Below are 23,977 nucleotides of genomic sequence, written 5' to 3'. Positions count from 1 at the left end.
GATTACGAGAGCAACAGATTTTTTAAATTATAATTTGTAATTAATTATCAATTACGCAATTCTAATTCTAATTGACCCCAGCCCTGATGACAGCCTTCACGCCACCTCATTCATGCTAATGACAGATAAAGACAGTGTTATGTATAAAACTTCAAGTAAAGTGTTACCAAACTCACTTAAGTTGAAACAAAATTGTCTTACAAATATTCCAGCTTTTTTTTTAAAGTGCTCGCTAAGGTTTAAATGTAACCGTCCTACAACCATCTAATTCACATTCGAGCGGCCGTAGGAACTCCTGAATCGATCCCACGTGTCAGCTGCTTTATGTCACGTCTAAACATGGTACGAGTTTTTTTTTTTCTGGTTCAATACCAGAAATTGGATCAGTGCGTCTTGCTGCTGCTGGGAGCCAAATGTCCAGGAAGAGACACGGAAGGAAGACACTTTTACTTTTGGCCAAAAGATGACAAACGAGGTGAAGGAGACATTAGTGGTTGGTCTGTTAATTAGTCTGATTCATAATGAGCAGTCAGTGATACTTAACTGTGGGCATCTCTGCATCACACACAAATGTTTATCTTTTTTTTTTTTTCAAACGAACGAATAATAAAAAAATAGATAAAAATGAGATAAACAAATCTTAACAGAAATCTATAAAATAAAAAAGTCAATTTCAATACACATTTGATTTATTATTATTATTATTATACCCCCCACCCACCCGTTCTTCACTGTTAACTGCAAAAATACAATGAAATAAACTAAATGAATAATACAAATAAATACTCATATTCATATTTTTAGTATAAAAGTTGTCTTTAAAGTTTAATTGTCAGCTAAGGGACTCATTGTAACCTTTCTTGTATTTATTTATACTTTTACAACCAAAAGCAAGAATTAAATTAAGGCCACGACGTAACTATGGTTACCAACATGAAAGTGGTTTGACAAAAAGGTCACATGACATACAGTGGTGCCTGTTTTATGTGTTTTGGTAATCAAACCAAATAAACAAACTTCAAACTATGTTTTTAAATCTGTGTTAAATCAATAAAGAATTTAATAAACCATCAAATTTATTAGTTAATTACTTAATCTAAGTACACTTCTTTTTCATTTACATATTTAGACTTATGTAACGTTTAAAATACTAAATAAATAATATGTTAGTTTGGTAGTTTTCTAAGACTGTTTGAACCCAGGCTGACTCTGATTGGCTGTGAGACACTGATAGTGTCAGGTGTGTGTGTGTGTGTGTGTGTGGGGGGTGCCAGTGTGCGGTCTGTTCAAATGTCTGTGTGGTTTCTGAAGGGTTGCGTGTTACAGGCGGCTACGTCCCTTTGGGTGGAGTCCACTTTAAGGCGGTGGGGTCGATCGTCTTTCCGACGCCACGTTTGGTTTCCTTGGCCTTCCAGTCGTCAATAAGATCCTTGGAGAACGCACATGAATCTCAGTCGAGGAGTATAGATTTGAACCCATACATGACCGTGGTATAGATCTGTTCTACGAGGCAATGAAGAAAGACGGTTTCCTTACCTGCCGCTTTAAAACCAAGTGCTTCCCTTTCCAGTATTTAAGCATCTGGAGTGACTGCAGTGTGCTGACGATGTCCACAGGGTTCACCGCCGTCTCCTGGCTGATCTCTGAGGAAAGCAAGAAAGAAACTCTTCAAGCTTATACTGATCGTGTTTGATCTCGTGTGTGTGTTGTTGCTACTTTTCTTTTTCGTATTACTACCTCACGGGAAAAACAAAAACTGCGATTTAATATAGAATATATATTATACTTTACTGTCATATGTAAAGCTACATACACAAAATGTGTTCTCTGCATTTAACCCCTCCTAGAGGAACAGTGGGCAGCCACAGAGTAGAGCTTAGGGAGCAGTTCCATTTTTAGTATCCGTTATTTTGCCTCATATCACTTTTGACTTGATCTGATGTGTTTGTGACCCAACAAGCAATAACAACAGTGTGTGGACAGCGAAAAGAAAATCACTGATCTCCCTCGCAAGAGCGAGGCATGAAGTCAGCGTCTACAGACACGCCCACTCATGAATATGCAGCTTGTTTTTAGAAGCGTCATTACAGGGACTTCTCAGAGGCTAAAACTCCAGAAAAAAGGCGAGTTTGGGAAAACAAACCTTAAATACTATGTATATATAATACTGGACCTTTAAAACATTGAAATTGTATAAATTAAGATTAATGCTTCAAACAATAAATAAATTAAGAATCTGAAAATATTTATTTAGCACTGACATTCTAACAAAGCACAATATAAAATAAAGAAAATTAAAAGTTTAACTTGTTCTCACTCATACATTGAATAATATTGTACAGGCCTATAACTGACTGGGCTGCTGAAAGAGAGTAAAATGAAATATGTTCTCTCGTAGAAACACAAAGTGCATTGAAGATCTTGATAAAAGCTTTTCTGCTTTATTTACTATCATTATTATTATTTATTAATCTCCAAGACGATTTTTTTACGGCGCAAATGGTTTCTCGTTTAAACTCCACTGCTTTTGACGCAGGTTTTCCTCAATATTAAATAAATATTGCACTATAATAATCATGTAAATAAAACTATTAAATATGTGACTTTTATTTCTTTCCACGTTTCAACTCTTGAAATTTGTGTTTCGTTAACCTTGTACATAAATCCAGGCTGTGGTCGGCATGTGAGAGGCAGGGTTGGGTCAATTATAACATCATAATTGGCTTTATTACAGTTTTAACGTAGTTAGAATTGTAATTGGAAAAATTCTGTTGCAATCATAATTGAATTGTAATTTTGTTCAGAAAATTGACTTTGTAATTGTAATTGTTGTGAAAATTCTATTAAAACAGTCACTAAACGTAAACCTGTGGAACCATTTTACAGTTCTATGGTTTACACACATGTAGTTCACAATTATTAAAATGTGCTTCCCCACTACCGCTCAGTTCCAAAAAATTGAAATCTAGGATTATAATGACAGAAAAAAGGCTCAGGCACCCACACCAAAGATATTAATACCAATATTTTCATTGATTAGGAATTCTAACAAGGTAACCCAGAGATGAGAAACAAATTAGATGATAGATAATATTTTTCAGTGTTTTTTACAGATGATTTAAGACGATGGTCAAAACTGACCCGTTATCGTAAGAGATGCTAACAGAAAGCTAACACAAGAGGAAGGTCAGGTTTTTTGTGCTAATTTATTAAAGGTTCAGTAATTGTGATTAATTTATTTTGAAATTTAGTAAATCATTTTGATTGAATTTAAGGGGAAAACAATAATAGCAATTTTAATTGTAATCGGAAAAAATGCTGGTCACTGTAATTGTAATTGAACATGGATAATTGAACTTGATATTGTAAATGAAAATGGGAATTGTCCCCGACCCTGGCGAGAGATCTGACCTTTGATGGAGATCTCTTTGCCCTGAAAGTCATTGAGGTAGCGCAGCAGCACCTCCTTCCAGTAGCTGCGGTAACTGATGAGGCCGAGGTCCGAGAGCGGACGCTCGGGCGAGCCCACCTTCTCCTCCACTTTGGACAGGAGGTAACCTGCAATAAGATGCACACACACACACACACACACTTGTCATCTGAGCATCACCTTAAACACACACACATTGTCATTGGGTGGAGTGAACTCACTGAAGTCGATGAGCATCTTGCCGTAGCCCTGCCTCATGTACTGTGGCATGGTGAGAATGCAGGACACGTTGTAGTTCAGGAAGGAGTTCTTCTCCTTCAAAATAAAAGAGAAAAGGTGGCAGTGTGAGGTTGATACAAGCTGTAATTGGCTTCACTAAAAGAAGGCCACCTTTGTTTAGGGCGGTGCATGATTCAAGATATATCTAGTTTTCTATTTTGGCAATATAGAAAATTACAATATTGTATATATCGATAAATATTGATTTATATATAGCTTATTTTATATTAAAACACTTGTTTTAAGAATCACTGCTTTGCTACTTCTCAGAACAGCATGAAAAGCTCAGTTAGATGGATTTCTGAGTGCGTCCTAACCCAAACGTTCCCCAAAACAAGCCAGAGTATAGAACTCACTCACACGTGCTGTCCCTTAGAGGAAAAGAAATAGCACATATTGTACAGCTTTTGTTAGTGAATGTGCCTGTGTGGCATTTATCATCAGCAAATTCAACCCAGAATTGTTTTCTGGTCAGACTTTATTTTAATTAAAAATATAGAGATATATGTTGTATGTCAAGACATGAGTTTTGGTCCATATCGCCCAGCCCTACCTTTGTTTTTTTATTTCACAAGCAGCAGCAACAACAACAAAAGGACTAAGATACAAACCATCTGTATTGTCCTGCTTCTTTAAAGTGAATGCTGCAAATAGTGAAACATATTGCTTGTTGGCAAAAAGAGAGAGAGAAAAAGGAGACCATAATGCTTGATGATAGAACAGATGAGATACGGGAGTGAAGGCCACCTTTGATTTTCTACTTATCTTCACTAGATGCTCAAACTACCTTAAGTGGCCAGTCTCGATGAGAACGAGCAGCAGATCTACACTTAGCACGGCTCTGATGGTTGAACTTCTCACCTGTGGTGCATTCAGACAGTTTCAGACTCTGAGCCATGTTTTATTCTTTGAACTCCCTTTCAATAGATTCTTGCTTTCTGACGCAGCTCTGCATCATAACAGCACCTCAATGCTGGTTATTGATCACTGTCACTTTAGCAAAGTTTAGCTTTTTAAGCTGAATGGTTGGTCGGATCGCTAGAAGACCAGTGAGAAGGGAAAACGTTTGTTCAGATCTGAGAGTACGACGTGCGTTCCACCAAATTCACACAAGCTTCGGAATTTATGAATTGTGACGTGATCGTACGCTACGATAAGATCTCACGTCAGGTCTGAGCTCGTGTACGCAAACCTGAGTGTTCGGATTTGTGCTTCAGCACAGCCAAATCTGACTGAGACTGAAAATGAAGTATTAAACAAGCCTCAGCTGTAATTGGAGTATAAGCAAACACACATTCAGAACTGATAAAAATGGATTAATAAAACAAATGAAGCTAAATAAAATTATTTTTGTTTTTTAAAAAAAAGTCCAATTTATTTCCTCATGAAATTCTGTACAACTCCTCTGGTAAACTCTGCTAACGCAGCGCACAGGTTCACCCAGTGCACCCTGCGCTGCTTTGCTCTATCTTGGAGAATGAGGTCCTATTTCCTCCATATAGCACATCACTGGAGTACAGAGGAAATATTATCTCATTCATGCTTTTAAATGTAAATAGTTCCTTAAACTTTTACAAATATGCTGCAATATTTAATCAGTAATGTGATAAATTATAGGTGAAATTGGCTGTGGGCATATTAAACACAGACAAGGGACAACATTTAGTCATTTTTAAAGTCTTTTAATGTGATATTTATTGCCTAAAGCCTTAAGGTTGATACAAACGTCATATTTCTGTGTGTCTCTCCAGGATCTCTGTTGTGAAGTTTTTTCTCAGTGCACACAGGGGGGCAGACTTCAACTGCTCAGTTGCTGATCCTCTTCCACAAAGCAGTGAAATGCACTCCTTTAAGTGCAGTTTTCACACGTTCAAAAAGCACATTTTAGTTTTGCTCTACCTCCGGTGTTAAGATGCAGATTTACATCTCGGAAAGGTTTGTTTTCTTGTTTGACCTCAGTGGATTGGGCCTCCAAAACAGTAGGACGTAACAAGTTAATAAAGATCAAATTCAGCTGCCGCATTTATCAACACCCGATCATTCGTACGCTGGGATTGGTCAGATACAAAAGTTTCATAAATCACACGTTGGTCCTGTCATACAACCAAATGTGAACTCAGATCTGCACCCATTTCCACGCAAGGTTGATAAATGAGGGCCATGATGAGATTTAAATCTCACGCTTAGTCACTGGTGAGGAAACAAACTCTATCCCTGAACAAAGACATGTTGAACTTTAGTGGTTTTCCATGGCGTTTACGCCACCTACTGGTAAGAGCTACGTATCACCGCATCAAGTTGATGGACAATCAATTAGAAACTCCAAAACTAACGATTTAAGTGAAACATTGCTGTGGTCATAGTTTTCCTATTAATAATAATATTTATTAGATCAGTGTTTCTCAAATGGGGGTACGTGTACCCCTAGGGGTACACAATGGCAAGTTTGAAAACCACTGCAATAGATAATACCTGAATGTGCTATGAATCGTCTGCGCAGTTACCTTAGAGAAGTATCCGACCAGGTGGCACCCCGTGCTGTCGGCTTCAGTCATGACGTAGAAGAGGAACGGCTCCACGTCGTAATACAGGGTTTTGTGATCCAGGAAAAGCTTGGCCAGTAAGCACAAGTTCTGACAGTAAATCTGAAAGAAAATGACATCAATACAAACTTCAAACTTAGCGTGAGGAAAGACCGTCCTTACCTTGTTCTTCTTTCCGTCCACCTCAAAAACAGAGATGTTGGCTTTCCTGTAGATCTCGTCCCCCGGAGGATGCTTCCACACACACTTGGCCTTTAGAGGAGGCGACACACACCCACAAACATGATGAGATAACAGAGCAGAACCCAGGTCAGCAACATGTCAGTAACACGTCTCACTTTTACTTTGAAACATCCACGACTCGAGGCTGAATGTGGCGAGACTTCAACACATTCAGGGATTCTGGATTGTATTCATGTTAAATGTGATCATCACATGTGATAAGAAGGAGAGTGAAGCTACAAACAGACAAACACTGATTTATATTAGTGTAATTTCACCCACTGATCAGCTGTTGTACAGATCATCAAAGGACTGCATTGTCATGGCTTAATGACCTGTGATATGCATGCACAAACGTGGCCTGATGAAGCTGATTCTGGTACATTCCGTCACAGTATTTGACGACTCACAGACGGGAAAGCAATGAATTACTGGAGTACTCACGTTACTGTAACTGAGTTGCTTTTATGGGTACTTGTACTTTTATTTTTCTAAATCAGTCATTTTACTTGTACTTAAGTAAGTTTTAAAAGAAGTCAAGTAGTTTATTACATTTTCTACACCCAATCATTACTGAGTAAATTATAATTTTTTAGTTATAAAATGACATGGTGAAACTACAATAAAATGAAAAAACCAGACAACAATCAAATGCATCACATCATAGCCGACCAATCAAGAGTTCATAAAAGCATCTATACTTAGAGCTGGAGAATTATTTTTATTTTGAATTGAATTCATTGGTTTAATTTTATTTTTTATAAAAGAATTGTACATTTTGACAAACCTTTTATTTCATACAGATTCCTTTTGTGGATAATAAATTAAGTTCCAATTGTGCAAGATTTGGTCTCTTCCTTTAAGTTTATACATGGGATGTTTACGGTATGCAAAATAACTAGTAACGTTTACTTTGAGAACTATTTAATTGAGCTACTTTTTACTTGTACTTGAACATTTTATGCATGACATACTTGTGCTTATATTTGAGTATCAGTACTCTTTACACCTCTAGTGACCCAGCAGTAGATTTAAAGTAGCACCAATAAAAAAAACGAATGCAAGAAATCCATGTTTTCTTCACAGAAAAAAAAAACTCCTTGTGCATGTTAAAGACTAAAAGAGAAAAACTAACAAATATAAAAAAATAAACTCAGTCAGTAGTTGTGTCAAAGCTGACGATGAAGGTTTTTGTTGTTGATATCAAACTGTTTTTTGTTGCTTTTAATGCTGCACCTTTAATAATTTGGGGCACATTGATTTATTTATTTATTCCTTCTATGAAAATACAAACCAACATAGATTATTAAATAAAATAATATCACAGTCCAAATGAAACATTTATTTTATTTTTGCCCCTTAACTTAATAAATACATAATTAATGACCCCACCAACCTTCGCCCGTCAGTCCACACAATTTTCACTTTTCTCTAATAACCTAAAAATGACAAATCAAAAGGTACAAATCACGCCATGAATCAACTTTCTGAAGCATACTTTTTTAAATTGACAAACATTTGTACAAATCTTCAAATCATTGAATTGCCTTGTTTAATAAAATGAAAGATACAAATAATAAATAGCTTGAGTTAGTTTCAGGAACTCAAAATCCAGTTTATGACTTATAGACTTGAAGATTTCCTGTTCTGAACTTATGCTAACACATTAGCACATGCTGAAAAAGTAAAGATTCAGATTAATTAAAGGGCCCATGTTAAGCTAAAACAACTTTTCTGTGCTTTAAACATCATAAAGTGCTATTAGGGCTTCATACACATGTCCAAAGTGTTTTTTTCACTGATTCCCTCAATCGTTAGTTAGAGGGTGATTTGCTCCTTTCTTACTGCAGGGTGAGCACAAACACCTCGCTCCAATTTAATGACGCGTTCCCACTTTGATGACTAATTTGACGCGGCACTGAGCTGGAGAAGCCACGCCTCCAGGAAGCTCTCTGCCGTGATTGACATGTAAACAGACATGCCCACGAAGGTGAGCATGTCAGCGTCCTTCGTGCAGTGCTATGTATGTATTTTCTACAGTCTATGTATGTACCGGTGAATGCCCCGCCCCCACGCTCTGTCTCGTGTTTATGAAGCAGCATGAGCTCGGCTACGGAGTGGGTGGGAGGAGGGCGGGCTGTCCTCTGGCCCTACGTCACCGTGCGGGGAGGAGGAAGTCAGGGTCCCGTCTATAGACACGCCCACTCATGAATATGCATAAGTTGGCCGCAAATCAGCCCGTTTGTGTAGAGTTGCTCAGAAAGTGACTTTTCAGAGGCTAAAACTCTGGAAAACAGGCGAGTTTGGGAAAATAAACCTCAAATACTATGTTTTTGGGGTTTTTGGAACAAATAGAGATGGGTGAAAAATAGCATGACATGGGACCTTTAATGAAAGTCTTGGGCTCAGATACAGTCTACAAGAATCTTTGTTTCTTTGTTGTCGACCAGCTGGAGGTTATATTCTTATGGCTAACTGGAGCATTTCTCTGTTAAGCACCAAAGGGATCAAAGCTCTTGTCAGTCCTGAGGAGCAAAGGATTGTTTGGTTTAAATGGAGCCTGAATCATCAACAAAAACTTTTTGAAATGGCCTCAGGCACTTATATCGAGAAAGTGCATTTTAGAAGCTGCACCGCAGCTCAATTTCTACATTTTTGATCTATTACACACTTTAGGACAGAAATAACACTCACAGATTCTGGAGCCTGTACCTGTATCTGGGCCTGAATCTGAAAACACAGACTCACAAAAACCAAATACCTGACAGCATTTATTCATAAAAAACAAATAAAAACTGGGTTTTTGATTCATCTTATTCTATATTATTATGAACGTCATACGGCGGAGGCAAGACATATTAGGTCACAAATCACATTTTTATTATTTCATGCAGGAATATCCTGAAGCGTATGTTCATAAATGATTCCTTACCCCTTTAGTACCGAAATAATATCTGTAATATGACGTGAATATCTGTATATGCTATCTGTAAATAGCATATGCAGCTATTCACTGCAGAATAGCAGCATCCCAACCAAACACTGGGTTACCAGCACCCTCTGATGGTCGAAACAAATATCTGGCGGCTGCAACTGAAGCAACTCAGCCATTCTCACTCAACATATTCCCAATAATATAATAAATCTTAATATTCACAACATTACTGAATTCAACTAAATTAAATAAACTTCATCTTTAAGAAAGATTCAACAAAGAACAGAGTCTCTGGTGAGAATAATTCACAGACCAAATTTGAAAAAAGTAGATTTTGAAGGGGTTTTTAATTCTTCTCTATGGAATTGAATATGGATTTCTTTTAAAACACATTCATGATCAATATAATCATGAATCATGAAATCAAAGTCCTAAGTCCAGGGTTACGAAAATGACAAATGTATGGGTATATATAAGATATATTATGAATATTAATGTGAAATATTACAATTAAATATATTACCAAAACCAACTACAAGCAAACCACACAAAAATGATGTTAATCATGCAGATATGTTCCAGTGCCAGACAGCATTCTACAGAGGACTATTAAGAGACCTAGCGCCCGTACTACTGGTATAAAATAAGTTGGTACATTTTCAACTGGAAAGAGGTAAACTGATAATGATGCTCAATTCTTTGTCATCATTATCATAGATACCAGATTTCAACTTGTAAATGCATCATGTTTACAAAAACTAGGTGAGAAAATACATCACGCTAAGAAAAGTGATACAAAATAGACAGAAGAAAAGCCACAATTACACTAATATAATGCCCCAAAAGCCACCATATAGCATCATTTTTGCTAAATTTTCTGGGGGGACCATGCTCCTACACTCCCTTAAATGTCGTACGTCATCGGCACACAGCGCCGGCAACTTGCTGCAAATTTTAGCCTTCTACTTTTGTTTTTAAGCCTACAACTTTTATTTTCAGGACATCTCTGACGTTAACAAAACTACACGATCAGGATTCACTGCTAGAAATTTCCCTTTCGAGTCTCCCATTTATTGGTCTAGAGCAGACATGGGCAACTGGTGGCCCTCAATCTGATTTCTTGTGGTCCCCAAAGCAAATCCCCAAAAATAGTAATCTAAGAAGTTGTAAGGAATATGAAGCCTCACAAAGTACACAAAAAATTAACACTTTAACCACTTCCATGAAATTTCCCCAATTTTTCTAAACTGGGGAAATTTCATGGAATCATTTGAGAAAAATTTGCCATATTTGGGTAAAATTGAGAGTTCTTTCAACAATTTTAAATTAAAAACGACTGCTGTCATGGGATGTCAGAAGTGGAAAACTGAGCTCTGCAAATATTGTGGATATTACTGAATTTTGTATTTAGAGGGGCTGAGATATCTACAACTGAATTAGTTGGTCATTTACAAAATGTTTCATGTTTTTTTTATCAATTTTACTTTCTCGAGCGGGACAAATTTGAGGCTCTAAAGAGCCTGATTTGGCCCCCGGGCCATAAGTTTGACATGTGGTGTAGGGGGAGGTGCTCTCACCATGTGTCTGCGCAGGATGGTCTGGCTCTTCATGTACTTCAGGCAGAACTCACACATGTAGAGCCTCCCCAGGCGAGCGTACTCCTCCGGGTAGGGCGAGTGGTACCACGTGTCCAGCTCGTAACGACCAAACACGATGGTTTTTATCATGTTGTTGCCCTCCGACACCTGACCGGCCAATCGGAGCTTCTCCTGCAGATCACAAGAGAAAGGATAGAGAAAAAAAGGGGAGGGAGAAACGCTTCATTTAAAAAGATGAATCTAGCATCGCACTGAGCAAAATTAGCAGCAGCACCAAAATAATAGAAACATGCAAGAAGGATGAGAAAACTAATAAGCATTCCTGGTTTTAATTCAGCATTTGAAAAATAACATCTAATGGTGTGAATGCCTCAAAACGTAAAGACATGGGCTGTGTTGTAAATGTCAAACTAACGTACTACTCATATTAAGTCTGACGTCAAAATGAGTATGTAGTGCATTCACATTAGATAGTATGAAAAGATTGAGTAGGCGAGAAATACCCAGATGTATACTATGTCGGGGGCATTTTTTTAAGTATGTGGGCATACTAGTCACACTAAAATGGTCTTGAGATCCGCTTCAAGCTAATAATCTCTTCTTGACTTCCATTAATCTTCAAAGGCTTTTGTAAATAGGGCTCTTGTTTTGAAATTGACTGCAAGTTTAGTCAGTGACACATTGGTGGGTCTCCAAAAAGCTCTGAAATGTGTTGTCAAATGACCACGTTCTACTTGGTCACTTTCTCACTTAAAATGTTTTCAGAACTTTCAAAGGTGGAGAATCAACAGAGATATTTAGCCTAAGTGTGATTCAGGTTTTTGTCGTTGTAGGTTTGAAACGCATCTTTTGAAATGTAAGTATACTTCAGTGGGAACGCTCATCATCCTAATTATGCAAATAGTATGTAGTAGACAGTATATACTCATTAGTGTGTAGTACGTTAATATGCCGTTCTTAACGCAGTCCTACACTTTCAACTAATTAGCTAGGCCACAGGTAGTCTAAACCAGTGATTCTCAACTGGTGGGTCGGGACCCAAAAGTGGGTCGCAGACCTGTACTGGGTGTGTCGTGGACAGCTGGTCAAAAATTAACAAATACTTAATGTCTCTTGTTGGACTTGTCTTTTATTTTAAAAGAACCTTTTCTTTTGACAAGCATGCTGTAAAATGCGTGTTGCAAGTAAAACTATATGGATTTATGTTTTAAAAAATATTATATACGTGTGTATGTTTTCAACAGCTATTTTTGAAAAACTAAATCTAATTGGTTGAATTCTAAAAAAAAAATAAAAAAGTTTTGTGATTTAATGATGAAATGTGGGTCCCAGGGTGAGACCAGTTGAGGACCCCTGGTCTAAATGATTTTTGATTGTTTTTGCTCATGTGACTTACTTTTTGGAAGTTTCACGCATTGCATTGTGGGATTTAGAGTCACATAGAAGAATACATAAACTGCGGGTAAAAGTTTCCTGCATTCTTACCGTGATTTCTGGTGTTTTGTCAACAACTTTTGTCACTTTGGCAGTTTTTAGGGGTACACTGGCATCAGCAGTGAATGAGAACAACTATTGGATACAATACGGGTAAAGGGTTAAAAAATGTTAGTTATGTGGCACTTTGTTAAACGTTGTATATAAAAGAAAGTACGTGTGTACATATATATATTTATTTTTGCATTATTTGAAAAAATTTACTTTTTGAATTATTGTGTGTATTATTGGAAAAGGTTACTTAAATTAAGAACAAAGTTAAAGACTAACTTTACACTTTACACTGCAGTACTGAAGTTCTTAGGTGTCAGTTTAAAGTAAAGCAAAACAATTCGGTTTTACAATCGCAGTATGAAAAACCTTTTATTTGGTTTTTAAACTCCTAATATGGGCAGCAAACATTTGTTTTAAGACTGGCAACTGATTTTTATTCAATAACTGTTGTTAATATAAATTTTTTTAGCCAGGGGGGAGGAAACCCTTTTTAAGAATTTATGTATTCAAGTTTTTAAACTTTTATTTTGTAGTAAAATACCAAAGAACAATGCATTTTTGTGGAAGAATAGATGAAGAAGGTCGGAATAAAAAAAATAGTGAAAGGCAGTTTTTTTTTTTAACAGATCTGTGTCTCCCGAGGAAGAGGAAGCACAAAGAGGAAGAGGAAGTCGTGGGAGAGGTGATGATGATGATGATTTTCTCTCTTACAAGGTCCTCCGAGGCACGTGCCTGCGCTTTCCTGAACAGCTCCAGGTCGTAGTCGCTGGTGATGTTCTCCAACAGAGGCTCCCGGCTCGTCCCATGGCTTTGTCGATGCTCCTGACGGTCGGCGAGGAGAGAAGGAGAAACGACCACGCTCAGAGAAGAGGGACTAACACGCAGATGTTTCCGTGTCTCACATTTAAGAATCATCTCTCACCATGTACTTTTCCTTCTGCTCCTTATTTAAACCACAGTTCCTCTTCCTCCTCAGCTCCGTCACCTTCTCTTTGTAGCGCAGCTGTCGCTCCGTTGGTGCCTAAAGTTCACACGTCATCAAACACTTTAACACATATTTGAGCAGCAGCATCGAAATAACATCGTTTCTCTCCTAAATGTGATCTTTTACCGATTAACAATGTCAGAAAAACGGCAAAACGTATAACTCTGTGGACGAACAGGAACATGCCAAGTGTTTAACCTGGCTTTTATTTTGAAGGTAGGAAGTAATTAGTGCATTTAAGTCCATGTGTTTAATCAGGAATTTTTACTTCAATAATTCTAAAGTGTTTTGTAATTTAATTACCTTTATTCTAAGTGTATAAAAACATGAAACATTTTAAATCGGCTCCTATTTTGCAGGTGTATAAAAAAATGACTTTTAAAATTGGCTGAAGGATATAGAAATATTAGATTTAATCTGCCAATAATAATGCTAAGATATTAAAAATGTTTTAGACACATTGTTTACCTTTAAAGATTGTTTTATTTTTTGGAAGCTTTTCAAGGCCATTTTCAAAAGGTAGGATAAAATTAAAAATTAAAAAACTGTTCCTATTTATTCTGTATCAACTTTATCGAGTACATGGTTACCGAGGTCCGTTTGTTTTTATTACCCAGAAAAACCAACACAGGCACAGGGAGAACATGTAAACTCCACACATATTCCCTTTTATTTCACAGGTAAGGAAAAACATTTCTGGTCAAGCTGATTTTTATTTTGTAAACGAACATGTACGGTAATTTTTTAAATCTTACTAAATTTACAGATTGGCTTTTATTTTGTAAAAATATAAATAAATCATTGCTAGTAATTAGGATGCCTTTAATTTTAGAAGATATACAGTAATCTGGTTGATTTATATATGAAAAAAGCGTTTTTTTAGTTTGAGTCACTGACGACTCTTCCTCAGTTTGCTGCTGACCCTGCTGCAGCGACAGATCACACTCGTGCACAAAGATGCGTCTTTGTCTTAACAAGAGACAGTGTGTGCAGCCATCTGTCTGTTTTAGGTGTGAGCCTACATCATTGTGTGTTGTCCACATTTGACAGCTTTGTGCATGTGTGTGTGTGCATGTGTGTGCGTGTGTTACCTGGTTCCTGGTGGAGTGTCGGTTCTCGTCCTGGCGGTGGGACAGCGTCCTTTCCTCGGCCTGTTTGTCGCGAGCTGATGACTTGCCCTTAAACCAAAACCAAATGCGGCAGAGTTAAATATCAACGTGACAGGAAGAGAAAAATCACAGTTAAACATCCTAAAATGACTTCTTTGATGGCTCAGTACCCTCCACAGCCAACAACTTTTCAGTCTAAAACAAGTTAAGTCATACGTTAAATTCATACACTCAACTCTTACTGGGTGAATTATTCTTGTTTTGTTTTAAAATGATCAACGGACATTGTGAAGCTACAAAAAATGAAATGACCAGACAACAATCAAATGCATCACATCATAGCCGACCAATCAGATTAAACGTAATGCACGGCGCCAAAACGCATTGAATGATGGTTATTTTCTTCGTTTTCATAAATGTAGTTATATTTAGAGCCTGAGAAATTTTTTTTTATTTGTAAATTTTTTTTTTTCAACATTTTGACAAACCTTTTATTTTTATACAGATGCCTTTGTGGAAAATAAAAAAAGTTCCAATTGTGCAAGATTTGCTGCTCTCTTCCTTTTTAAGTTTATACATGAGATGTTTACTGTATGCAAGGGAACCATGGCAATGATTTATTACCAAAAAAAATAATCGTGGAGGGGTGAAAGTAACTCGTAACTTTTACTTTGAGTACTATTTATATGAGTATTTTATGTATGACTTACTTGTACTTGTGTTTGAGTACAATTTCAATCAAGTAACAGTACTTCTACTTGAGTAGGCTATAATAGTGCTCATTACTCCTCTGATATTAAGTAACTAGTTAGCATAGCATATCTCCTTTCCTATCCACTTTTCCTTAACACCTGGAAGTGTTTAGATAGTGGCCATGATAAGGAGCGTTCCAATTCTCTAAAAGCTAAGGAAAGGAGGCTCAACGCTTCCTTTATAACCTCCTTTAGCCAAGGAAACACTGATGCATCCTTTACCAAAGGAGATGAGATAATGCTGACCCACAATTCATTGCAGCGACAACATTTTAAGGGACCCACTCATCAGAGCGTTCACGGAAACTCACAATGACTGAAAACAAAGCACTGTCGTTCAATAAAATCATTCATTTTTAGCCACATTATTTTAATCAACATATTTCATTCACCTAGGAATGCTTTGTGCGGTTGTACATGTGTATGTCTACAACAATATGTAGGCCTATATCTTGCATAAATGTAACAATTTCATATAATCCTACTTATTTTAGATTAATGTTGATTTGTGAGTAGAAGGTGAGTGTGAGAAACCATTCTTAATGTGACATTCTTTTAGTTTCACTTAGGTTCCTCGTAGCCTGGTAACCTCTTTTCCTTTGATTTACATTCAAACCTTGTGATATTTGAGATTATATCAACGCTTAAAGGCACAGGGGAAAGTGTTATAAATGTGTTTACAAAGTTACAAAGTTTCCTAACACCTTTCCTTAACCCTGTGACGTCATCCACGGAATTACGGAAAAGTGGAAAGGAAAGGAGATATGAGGGAATATTCGAACGCATCCAATATACTATAGACTGGGCGTGTCTTAACTGCTCCAGGAGCCACGCCCATAATCAAGGCATTTTTTTAATTCCCCCCTAGTGGCAGGTCAGGAGAAAGCAGGGGTTTAGTGACTCATTGAATAAAAATAATAGAGAAAATAGAAAAAAGCCTTTCTTTGGAAACCAAACACAACAATTGATCGATTGATTTGATTATCACAATGTGAAGGTGATAATTGTGTGAATACCTTGCATTCATCAGCAGACAGGTTGTGGTAGAGAGGACATCCTGATATGGCAAAATGTCGCTCATGTTTCCCAGTCAGATGACCTGAAAAAGAAAGAAAGAAAGAAAGAAAGAAAGAAAGAAAGAAGGAGGGGGATGGGGAATTAAAGGAAAGTGTGTTTGCATTGAGAAGATAAACGTCATGTGTGTTAAATGTTGACGCTGAGCTTTATCTCACCCAGTGAGTTGCAGCCAGGCGTGGGACACTTCATGTTGAAGTTGTAGCTCTCGTGGAAACGCCGTCGCTTTGGCCGGTGGGAAAGGTCGTGGGCGGCGGCCTCTTTCAGCGACAGCTCCTTGGCCAGACGCTCATCCTCCTCCTGAGACACCAAAGTGCTGTTGCTCGGCGACGCGAGGTTGTTGCTCGGGCTGGGTGCCTCAACGTCGGACTCGGAGGAGGGGGCGTTGCCTGTCGGCGTGCGAGGAGGAGTCTCGTCACGCGCCGCCCTACGTTTTACGTCTCCTGCGGAAGTTAAAAAGGAATTCCCTAGTTAGTAAAAGTCTAATTTCAGCTGATTTGCTTGTTTAATTAAAACTGTTTTTTTGGTGACATTTTACCTCATCTGTGTCACCTAAAAGCTCAGACATGTCAGGGAAAAAAGGTGCTCAGGTCACACAAGTTGAGACGTAAACAAAGATTCTATCCCACAATAATTAAGTCTCAAATAAGACGTTATGAGACGTCCATTAAATAGAACTAATAACTAATAATAATACTACTGACAGATGGACAGGAAGCACAAACAACAGCTCACTGGGCGATAAAAAGACTAAAGTGATTTTACAAGGTTTCAGATAAATGCTCTTACACGCACGCACGCAGGGAGGACCAGGACAAGGACCAGGACCAGGACCAGTGTAAGAACCAGAAAGAACAAACTGGGAGGGAGAGGAATGAAGCCAACGAAACGAAACTAAAAACTATTCTACAATAGTACAACAAAAATAACTCAAAAATCACCAAATAATTCATGATATTAACAAGTAAAAAAATGTCACTTTGCGTATTAATTAACATATATATGTATAAAAAAAATCATGACAATTAATTGTTTGTTATATTTAGATAAATAAATGAATAACAAATGTTTGTAAATTGTTATATTGAGATAATCATTTGTTATATTTGGATAAATAAATAACAAAAAAGGTTATAAATGCTGGTAAAAATATGATTGCAAAAACATTAATTAAAAAAAAAAAGTTTATTAACTTTTTTGCTTGTCTTGAATTATGTCAAAAGCACCATGTAATATTACATTACATTTTGGAGGGGATCCATATCAATATACTGATATATTATATATACTGTTTCAATAATCAAAACAAATCACAATCTGTAATCATTGGCAACATTTCTAAGATTCCTATCTCTGTTGGTCATTGACCAATCACTTTAAATTTAGGTTGAATCATCAAGTAAATAACTGAATTTCATCCAGATCGCATATTTCATCACATTTATTTCAACAAAAAGAATATATGGGACAGACTGTATCTTTATTAATAAGGATATACATTTCTGCCAGAACTTTAAAGTGTGAATTGATCCAGATTACTGTCAATATCTGACAAACTGGATAATTAGTGTTTGGTGGAGGCTTGTGCTCTTGATTATTGATTAATTCCAAAATATTTTTAAAAAACTGACAGAACTTGCTTTTATAAAACACTGTTTGAGGGTGACTTACTGGGGAACCAAGATACAGTTCTATGTACAGTTCTACACATATGTAGTTATTAAACTATTAAAATGTGTTTCATATCAAGCTTTTCTACATTTTACCATTTAAAAAAAAATTTAATCTAGGGTTATATTGACACAAAAAAGGCTCAGACGCCCACACCAAAATTATGAAAACGTATGTTTTCATTGATTAGGAAGCCTAACAAGGTAATCAATAGATAGTAAAGAAATTAGATGAGAGATATTTGTTTTTAGTGTATTTTACAGCTGATTTAGGACCCGTTATCATAAGAGATGCTAACAGAAAGCGAACAAGAGGAAGGTTAACTTTTATTAGGTTATTTATTTCAGCCTCAGTAATTGTGATTAATTGTAATTGAGAACCTAATTGTAACTGACTTTCTGAGCATAAAAAATAATTGTAATTTAACTGTAATTGGAAAAAATGCCGGTCACTGTAATCGAAATTGAGTTGTAATTGAAAAATGTAATGATAGCTATTCCCAGGTCTCACCATTAGCTTCAGTGTCAGAGCCTGACGACCTGCTCTGTCGTAGGGGATACTTTTTGGCTGTGGTGATTGCCGCCCCACGTTGGCTGCGTGTGATTCTGCGCCGGGAGCTGAAGACTGATGCTGCCACCGCCGTGCACGCTGTTGCTCGCTCTGCTGCGGGCTCCGGGCCTTCGTCAGGTGACCCAGCCACAGGAGAGCTGCTGCGAGCTGAGGTGCCGTTGTCTGTGAAAGAGTCCAGAGAAAATTCACATTTAGAAATAAATATTACAAAGAACAAAAATGTTTTCTTTTATCTTTAAGTTTCCTCAATACAAGCAGTTTTCCCCAACAATATCAACAGGGTCTGACACTCGGTGCTAATCTGGATTCTTCTGGAATTGTAGGTAGACCGAAAGAAGGTGGGGTTACTTTTTTTTTTGCAAGCAGCCTCAAGTAGCTGTGAAGATTCTGATCCTGTCACATTGAATTCCACTTCTCTGTGCAGATTTCGAAATGCGTTTTGGATTCTGAGCCCGAGAGAAGACGAGGACGGAGAATCTGACTCGTCTCTGTCAAAAAAAATGGCTGAGGAAACGGTGTTGGCTGGTTTTTCTCTGTTATAAATCCCCTCTGGCAGCCTCAGCAGAAGGAGGTCACAGGGGGTGGGAGTGTCAGTGTGTGTGTGTGTGTGTGTGTGTGTGTGTGTGTGTGTGCAGCAGAAGGGGGGGGAGGTCAGGCTGTCTGGGTCCATTCATTCTTTAAGGAAACTCATTCACAACAAACTCCTTCTGAACTGAGTAAAAACAACTCACACTCGACTCAAAAACATGGTGGTTTCTCTGCTCTGTATTAGGGTTTAAAAGTCAGATTGTGTAAATGTTTCTATGTGTGTCCCATTACTATATCATTACAAACTGAATATTCAAGAGACAGAGTGATATTATATTCTCATTATATCATTATTTATTTTCTGCTCCAAACAAACCAAATGTATGGTTTTCCAACTGTGTTTCTGGTTTGGAATTGTTTAAGCATTTTTTGTTTTGGAGTCAGACAAGATTCTGCATCTTTAGTGGAGCCACAGGTTGAATGTTTGAGGAGCAAAATATGAACTTGGACTACACTCAGACAGCTGATCTTAATGCAGAATTAATTTTTTTTTGTTTTGTGTGTGCTTGTTTATATTACAACCTTTTCAGCCTATAACCTCTCAAACAAACATATGTGTAACAGATTCCAGAGACCAGGGACCCCCACTGTACCTGAAGGTGATCAAACACATACATGAACATTGAAGAATCCATCTAAAAGGGGGAATAAAGAGAGCTTTTTGGGGTCCATCCATAAAGTCAGCAAAATGATGGTCCATTGTTCTATGAATCTGTGATAACTACATTTATTTACTTATCTGAATAATATCCACTGTTATCCAGGAAGTTTACAATTATTATTATTTGTGCTATAGCATATAGTCATCTCAAAATATCAGAAATAAAATAGGTTAAAAATGACATAAAAAATGGTGGAAAACGTGTTGAAATGGGATTTTAAAAACCACACAAATTGGTTAAAAGTTGCAAATTAGAGTGGGCAGAAAAAGTGGTAAAAACTGTAAATATTGGCATAAAAGTGGCAGAAATGGGGGGAGGAAGGGTAAACGAAATGACAACAAAAGTGCAGAATGGGACATAAAAATCCAAGAACAACAATCTACACAGTGGGACATTTATTAACAAACAGCTGCACAATATGTGCCCCTCTAGTCTTTTTCTCCTCTAAGGGACAGCACGTGTGAGTGAGTTGTGTAGTGTAGTGTTTAGATGAAGCTAACTGTGCTTTACATGTTCTGAGAAGCAGTGAAAGAAGCCACAACTAAAACCAGTATCTAATACAAAATAAGCTAGCTATATATGTTATGTATAAATCCATATAGGCAATGTAATTTTCTATATCACCAAAATAGAAAACTCGATATATCTTGAATGTCGATATATTGCCCAGCCCTAGTTGTAATTGTACTTATAAATTATATAGATGTGTTTTGATTTTCTTGCTGAAATAAAGTGTTTCTAGAAACTTGATCCATGTACCTTGGGAGCTCCGACTGAGTCGCAGGGAGGCTCGTGTCAGCCGTGCACTGCTGCGTCTGCGCACGCTCTTAGCAGCTTCAGGGTGCTCAAGGTCAGTGGAGAAATCTGAATCCTCTGTCCCGTCCGAGCTGCTGCAGGCGGTCCTCTGATGGGAAAAATATAGACAACAATAACAACATGGGGTTAAATTGTTCATGTAACAAAAACATATATCATAAATATTTTCTGCTTAAGAAACAAACTCAGGATAATTATTCACAATCTTTAAAACATAAAAATGCACTGATCTTTACTCTTAATAAAACGTTTTAACTGCTACCACCCATTAGTATGTGTATTATTATTTTTATCATTTAGAACTACAACAATAACAACTACTGCTAGTCTTTCCACGTATATACTCATCAGTGAAACTTATGATAAACACAGCCCTACCAGTACATAGCTATTAAAACAGAAGTAGCAAAATCAGTTGAAATCGTATTATTATTCCTGTTTTTAAATTTTTTATTATTATTATTTTCCCTGTAAGATGAAAATTTGTTTTATCGTAACTTTTTGCTTAATTTTTTCTATTTTTAGATTCTTATAAATTCATCATGCCTTACACCAAATAATCATCATTAAAAATTGTCAATTATGATCAAATAAATAAAAACAATAACTTGGACAAATTATACTTATTGATAATAAAATCAATGAAAGAAAATGGTTAAAAAATGCAAAATAATTTTTCAAAAACAAACATGCACAATAAAAACAATTAAAGCAACAGATAATCAAATAAATAAGATATAAAAACGTGCACTACTAGCACGAAAATGATTAAATGAAATGAAGCGTAAAACATAGATTTTTTTATTTTTAAATTTAAGTAAGTTTTAGTTTAGGTAAACAGAAAAAATACTGTGTGGTGGGGTAACAATTTGCTCTTAATGAAGTAAAATATTTTACAATATGACGTGAATCTTTGAAAGGCAAACTTTGGGGCACGAATATGTTTTTCCCTAACTTTATAAATATTGCAATCCCAATATACACATTTCCAACAAAAATAGTCCAGCAAAATATTCAACCCACGGTCTATTGCAGATGAATTTACCAAGCTTGTTTAGGCACAATAAAGGTTAAAATGGTAAAGATGAAATAAATACAAACAAAAACGAAAAAAAAAAACATTTAAATGGATTAAAACAGTATATAACAACAACTGAACATTTTACAGAGGATAAATAAAGGGACACGCACATCTGAGCGCTGACGGAAACTCACGATGACGAACAAGGGACGAAGATCATGTAAGTTACCAATGCAATAATATGCTTTTAACAACTTTAAATAAATAATCTAAAACCCATATCTTGTTATATGTAAAACATAGGATTGTCACGATTAATCGTAAGGCAGTTAAAAAACAATTCATAGGTATCACGATTCACATTGATACTGTGAAAATTGAATCGCAGTACTTTTTTAAACCAGCAGAGGGCGCTATCCAGAAGTGTTGGCGGCGGGCAGAATCTGCTAATACTTTCTTTCTGACCGTCTTCTACTCTTAAACATGTTCATAAATGATTCCTTACCCCTTTAGCACCGAAAAAATATCTGTAATATTACGTGAATATCTGTAGAAGTCACGTTTTTCTATTAGCTCTGTCTGCTAGCATAGCATCTCTTCTTCACTGCAAGATATCTGCATGCCAACTGACCACTGGGTTACCAGCGCCCTCTGCTGGTCCAAACAAATATCTGACGTAAATACAGTGAAATGACCGTTTGTTTTTGTTTTTTTAAGTCCAATTGTTAAGGCACAAAATAAATTTTCAGTTGCACTTTTAAAAACAACTATTATGCAGTTTTGCATTGTTTACTATAGAATCACAATTTAAATGAATGGGCTTCTTCTTCATTTGTATTATTCCTTTATTTATTTCATTCAAGATTTATTTTTAGTTAAATTGCATTGTTTTGAATAGTTTATCAAGGGATTCTTTTGACAATGAAAAATAAAAGGAAAACAGTATAGTTCCCCCCCCCCCCCCCCCCCCCCCCCCAAAAAAAGGAATATTTTTCAGTCATCATTTTTCTGCGGTCCCATTTTGTAAATTAAATCGTGAGAGAATCGTACCGTGAACCCAGTATCGTGAATCGAATTGTTATCGGGAGTTGAGTGAATCGTTACATCCCTAGTAAGACATTATCAGACATTTTTAGCCACATTTATTCAACATAATTCATATTTCTGAGTGGAAGGTGAGTGTGAGCAACTATTCTCAATGTGATGTTCTTTTAGTTTAACTTTTGTTCCTCGTAGCCTCTTTTCCTTTGATTTCAATTCAAATTGTGTGATTTTTTTAAGATTATATCAGTGGAAAGTGTTATACATGTGTTTTAGTAGTCCATTTTTTACATTTGTAGTTTTTTCAACACGGCAGACGTCATTAACCTTCGCGGCCGTCAGATTATTACGTCACCTAGTGCGTCTGATTGTCAAAATAAACGTGATGGCCTTTTCCTACTCCTCTCCTAGCGTCTTTCCTTAACCCCGTGACGTCATCCACGGGGTTATGGAAAAGTAGATAGGAAAGGAGATAGGATGGACTACTCGGACGCAGCCACCGAATGCCCGCTTTGCAGGCGCCCAATCAAATTAAAGCAGAGGCGGGGTTTAAGATGACCTGGCCAATGAGTGTGCCGCTCGCGCTCCTTTTGTCCAATCACGGCGTTGTTTTGGTGCAGCACCCTCGAACCCAGAGGACAGCATGTTCCCGTCTCTAACTGAGCATTGGCAGCCGTTAAAGACCGTTTTAAGCGCTTCCCGCAATTTCCACCAAAGTCACACTAAAGCAGTACAAAACAGCGTATTTAAAACGTATTCACCAATACAAAATGTGTATATAAAGTCAAAATTACATTAGGCACATCCCACATTACAAATGTATTGCATTTGCAACGCGGACCTTAATGATTACGCAAATAGTTTAAACACGTAGCGAGCAACAGATAATCATAATTTGCGTGTGTTTCCTGTTGTGGGTTTGTTTACCACCATGCTGAATAGCATTAGCAGTGACGTGACTCTGTGTGTCCACTCTGCAATGCGCACTAACAACAGCTGACTGTGCTGTAAAAACCTCCAGCTCACCTTTCTCCGAGGCATTTTACACGGTGCGACCCGCCACCTGCCTGGGTGAGAGTTGTCCTATGGTGCGATATATTCTCAGATGAACAACAAAAACAAACAAACCCCGGTAGTTGACGTGAGCCAACTCAACTGAAAGAGAAGCGCAGAAATTTGTCTGCACTTCCGGT

The 23,977-nt window shown here is 37.0% G+C and overlaps 1 protein-coding gene across 3 annotated transcripts; it reads right to left on the bottom strand.

Moving 5' to 3' along the window:
• Positions 1-320: 320 nt before the first annotated feature.
• Positions 321-23,975, bottom strand: LOC114468765 (histone acetyltransferase KAT7-like). Of its 3 annotated transcripts, XM_028455828.1 has the most exons (16): positions 23,811-23,975; positions 20,666-20,810; positions 18,597-18,818; positions 16,574-16,858; positions 16,358-16,440; positions 14,572-14,658; positions 13,418-13,516; positions 13,207-13,317; positions 12,493-12,576; positions 10,987-11,178; positions 6,415-6,504; positions 6,214-6,354; positions 3,652-3,745; positions 3,412-3,558; positions 1,537-1,643; positions 321-1,429 (listed from the first exon to the last, which is right to left on the bottom strand). In XM_028455828.1, the coding sequence occupies exons 1-16, from the start codon at positions 23,823-23,825 to the stop codon at positions 1,331-1,333; spliced, it is 2,001 nt and encodes a 666-aa protein (XP_028311629.1). In that variant the 5' UTR covers positions 23,826-23,975; the 3' UTR covers positions 321-1,330. The 3 variants fall into 3 exon arrangements, with proteins under 3 accessions (XP_028311629.1, XP_028311630.1, XP_028311631.1); XM_028455829.1 differs by lacking the exon at positions 12,493-12,576; XM_028455830.1 differs by lacking the exon at positions 12,493-12,576 and having other exon boundaries at positions 13,228-13,317.
• Between the last annotated feature and the right edge of the window lie 2 nt (positions 23,976-23,977).

This window comes from Gouania willdenowi, chromosome 8 (assembly GCF_900634775.1).
Source record: "Gouania willdenowi chromosome 8, fGouWil2.1, whole genome shotgun sequence".
NCBI lineage: Eukaryota > Metazoa > Chordata > Actinopteri > Blenniiformes > Gobiesocidae > Gouania > Gouania willdenowi.
Note: the sequence above shows the minus strand (reverse complement) of the source record. Positions and strands in the feature narration are given on the sequence as shown.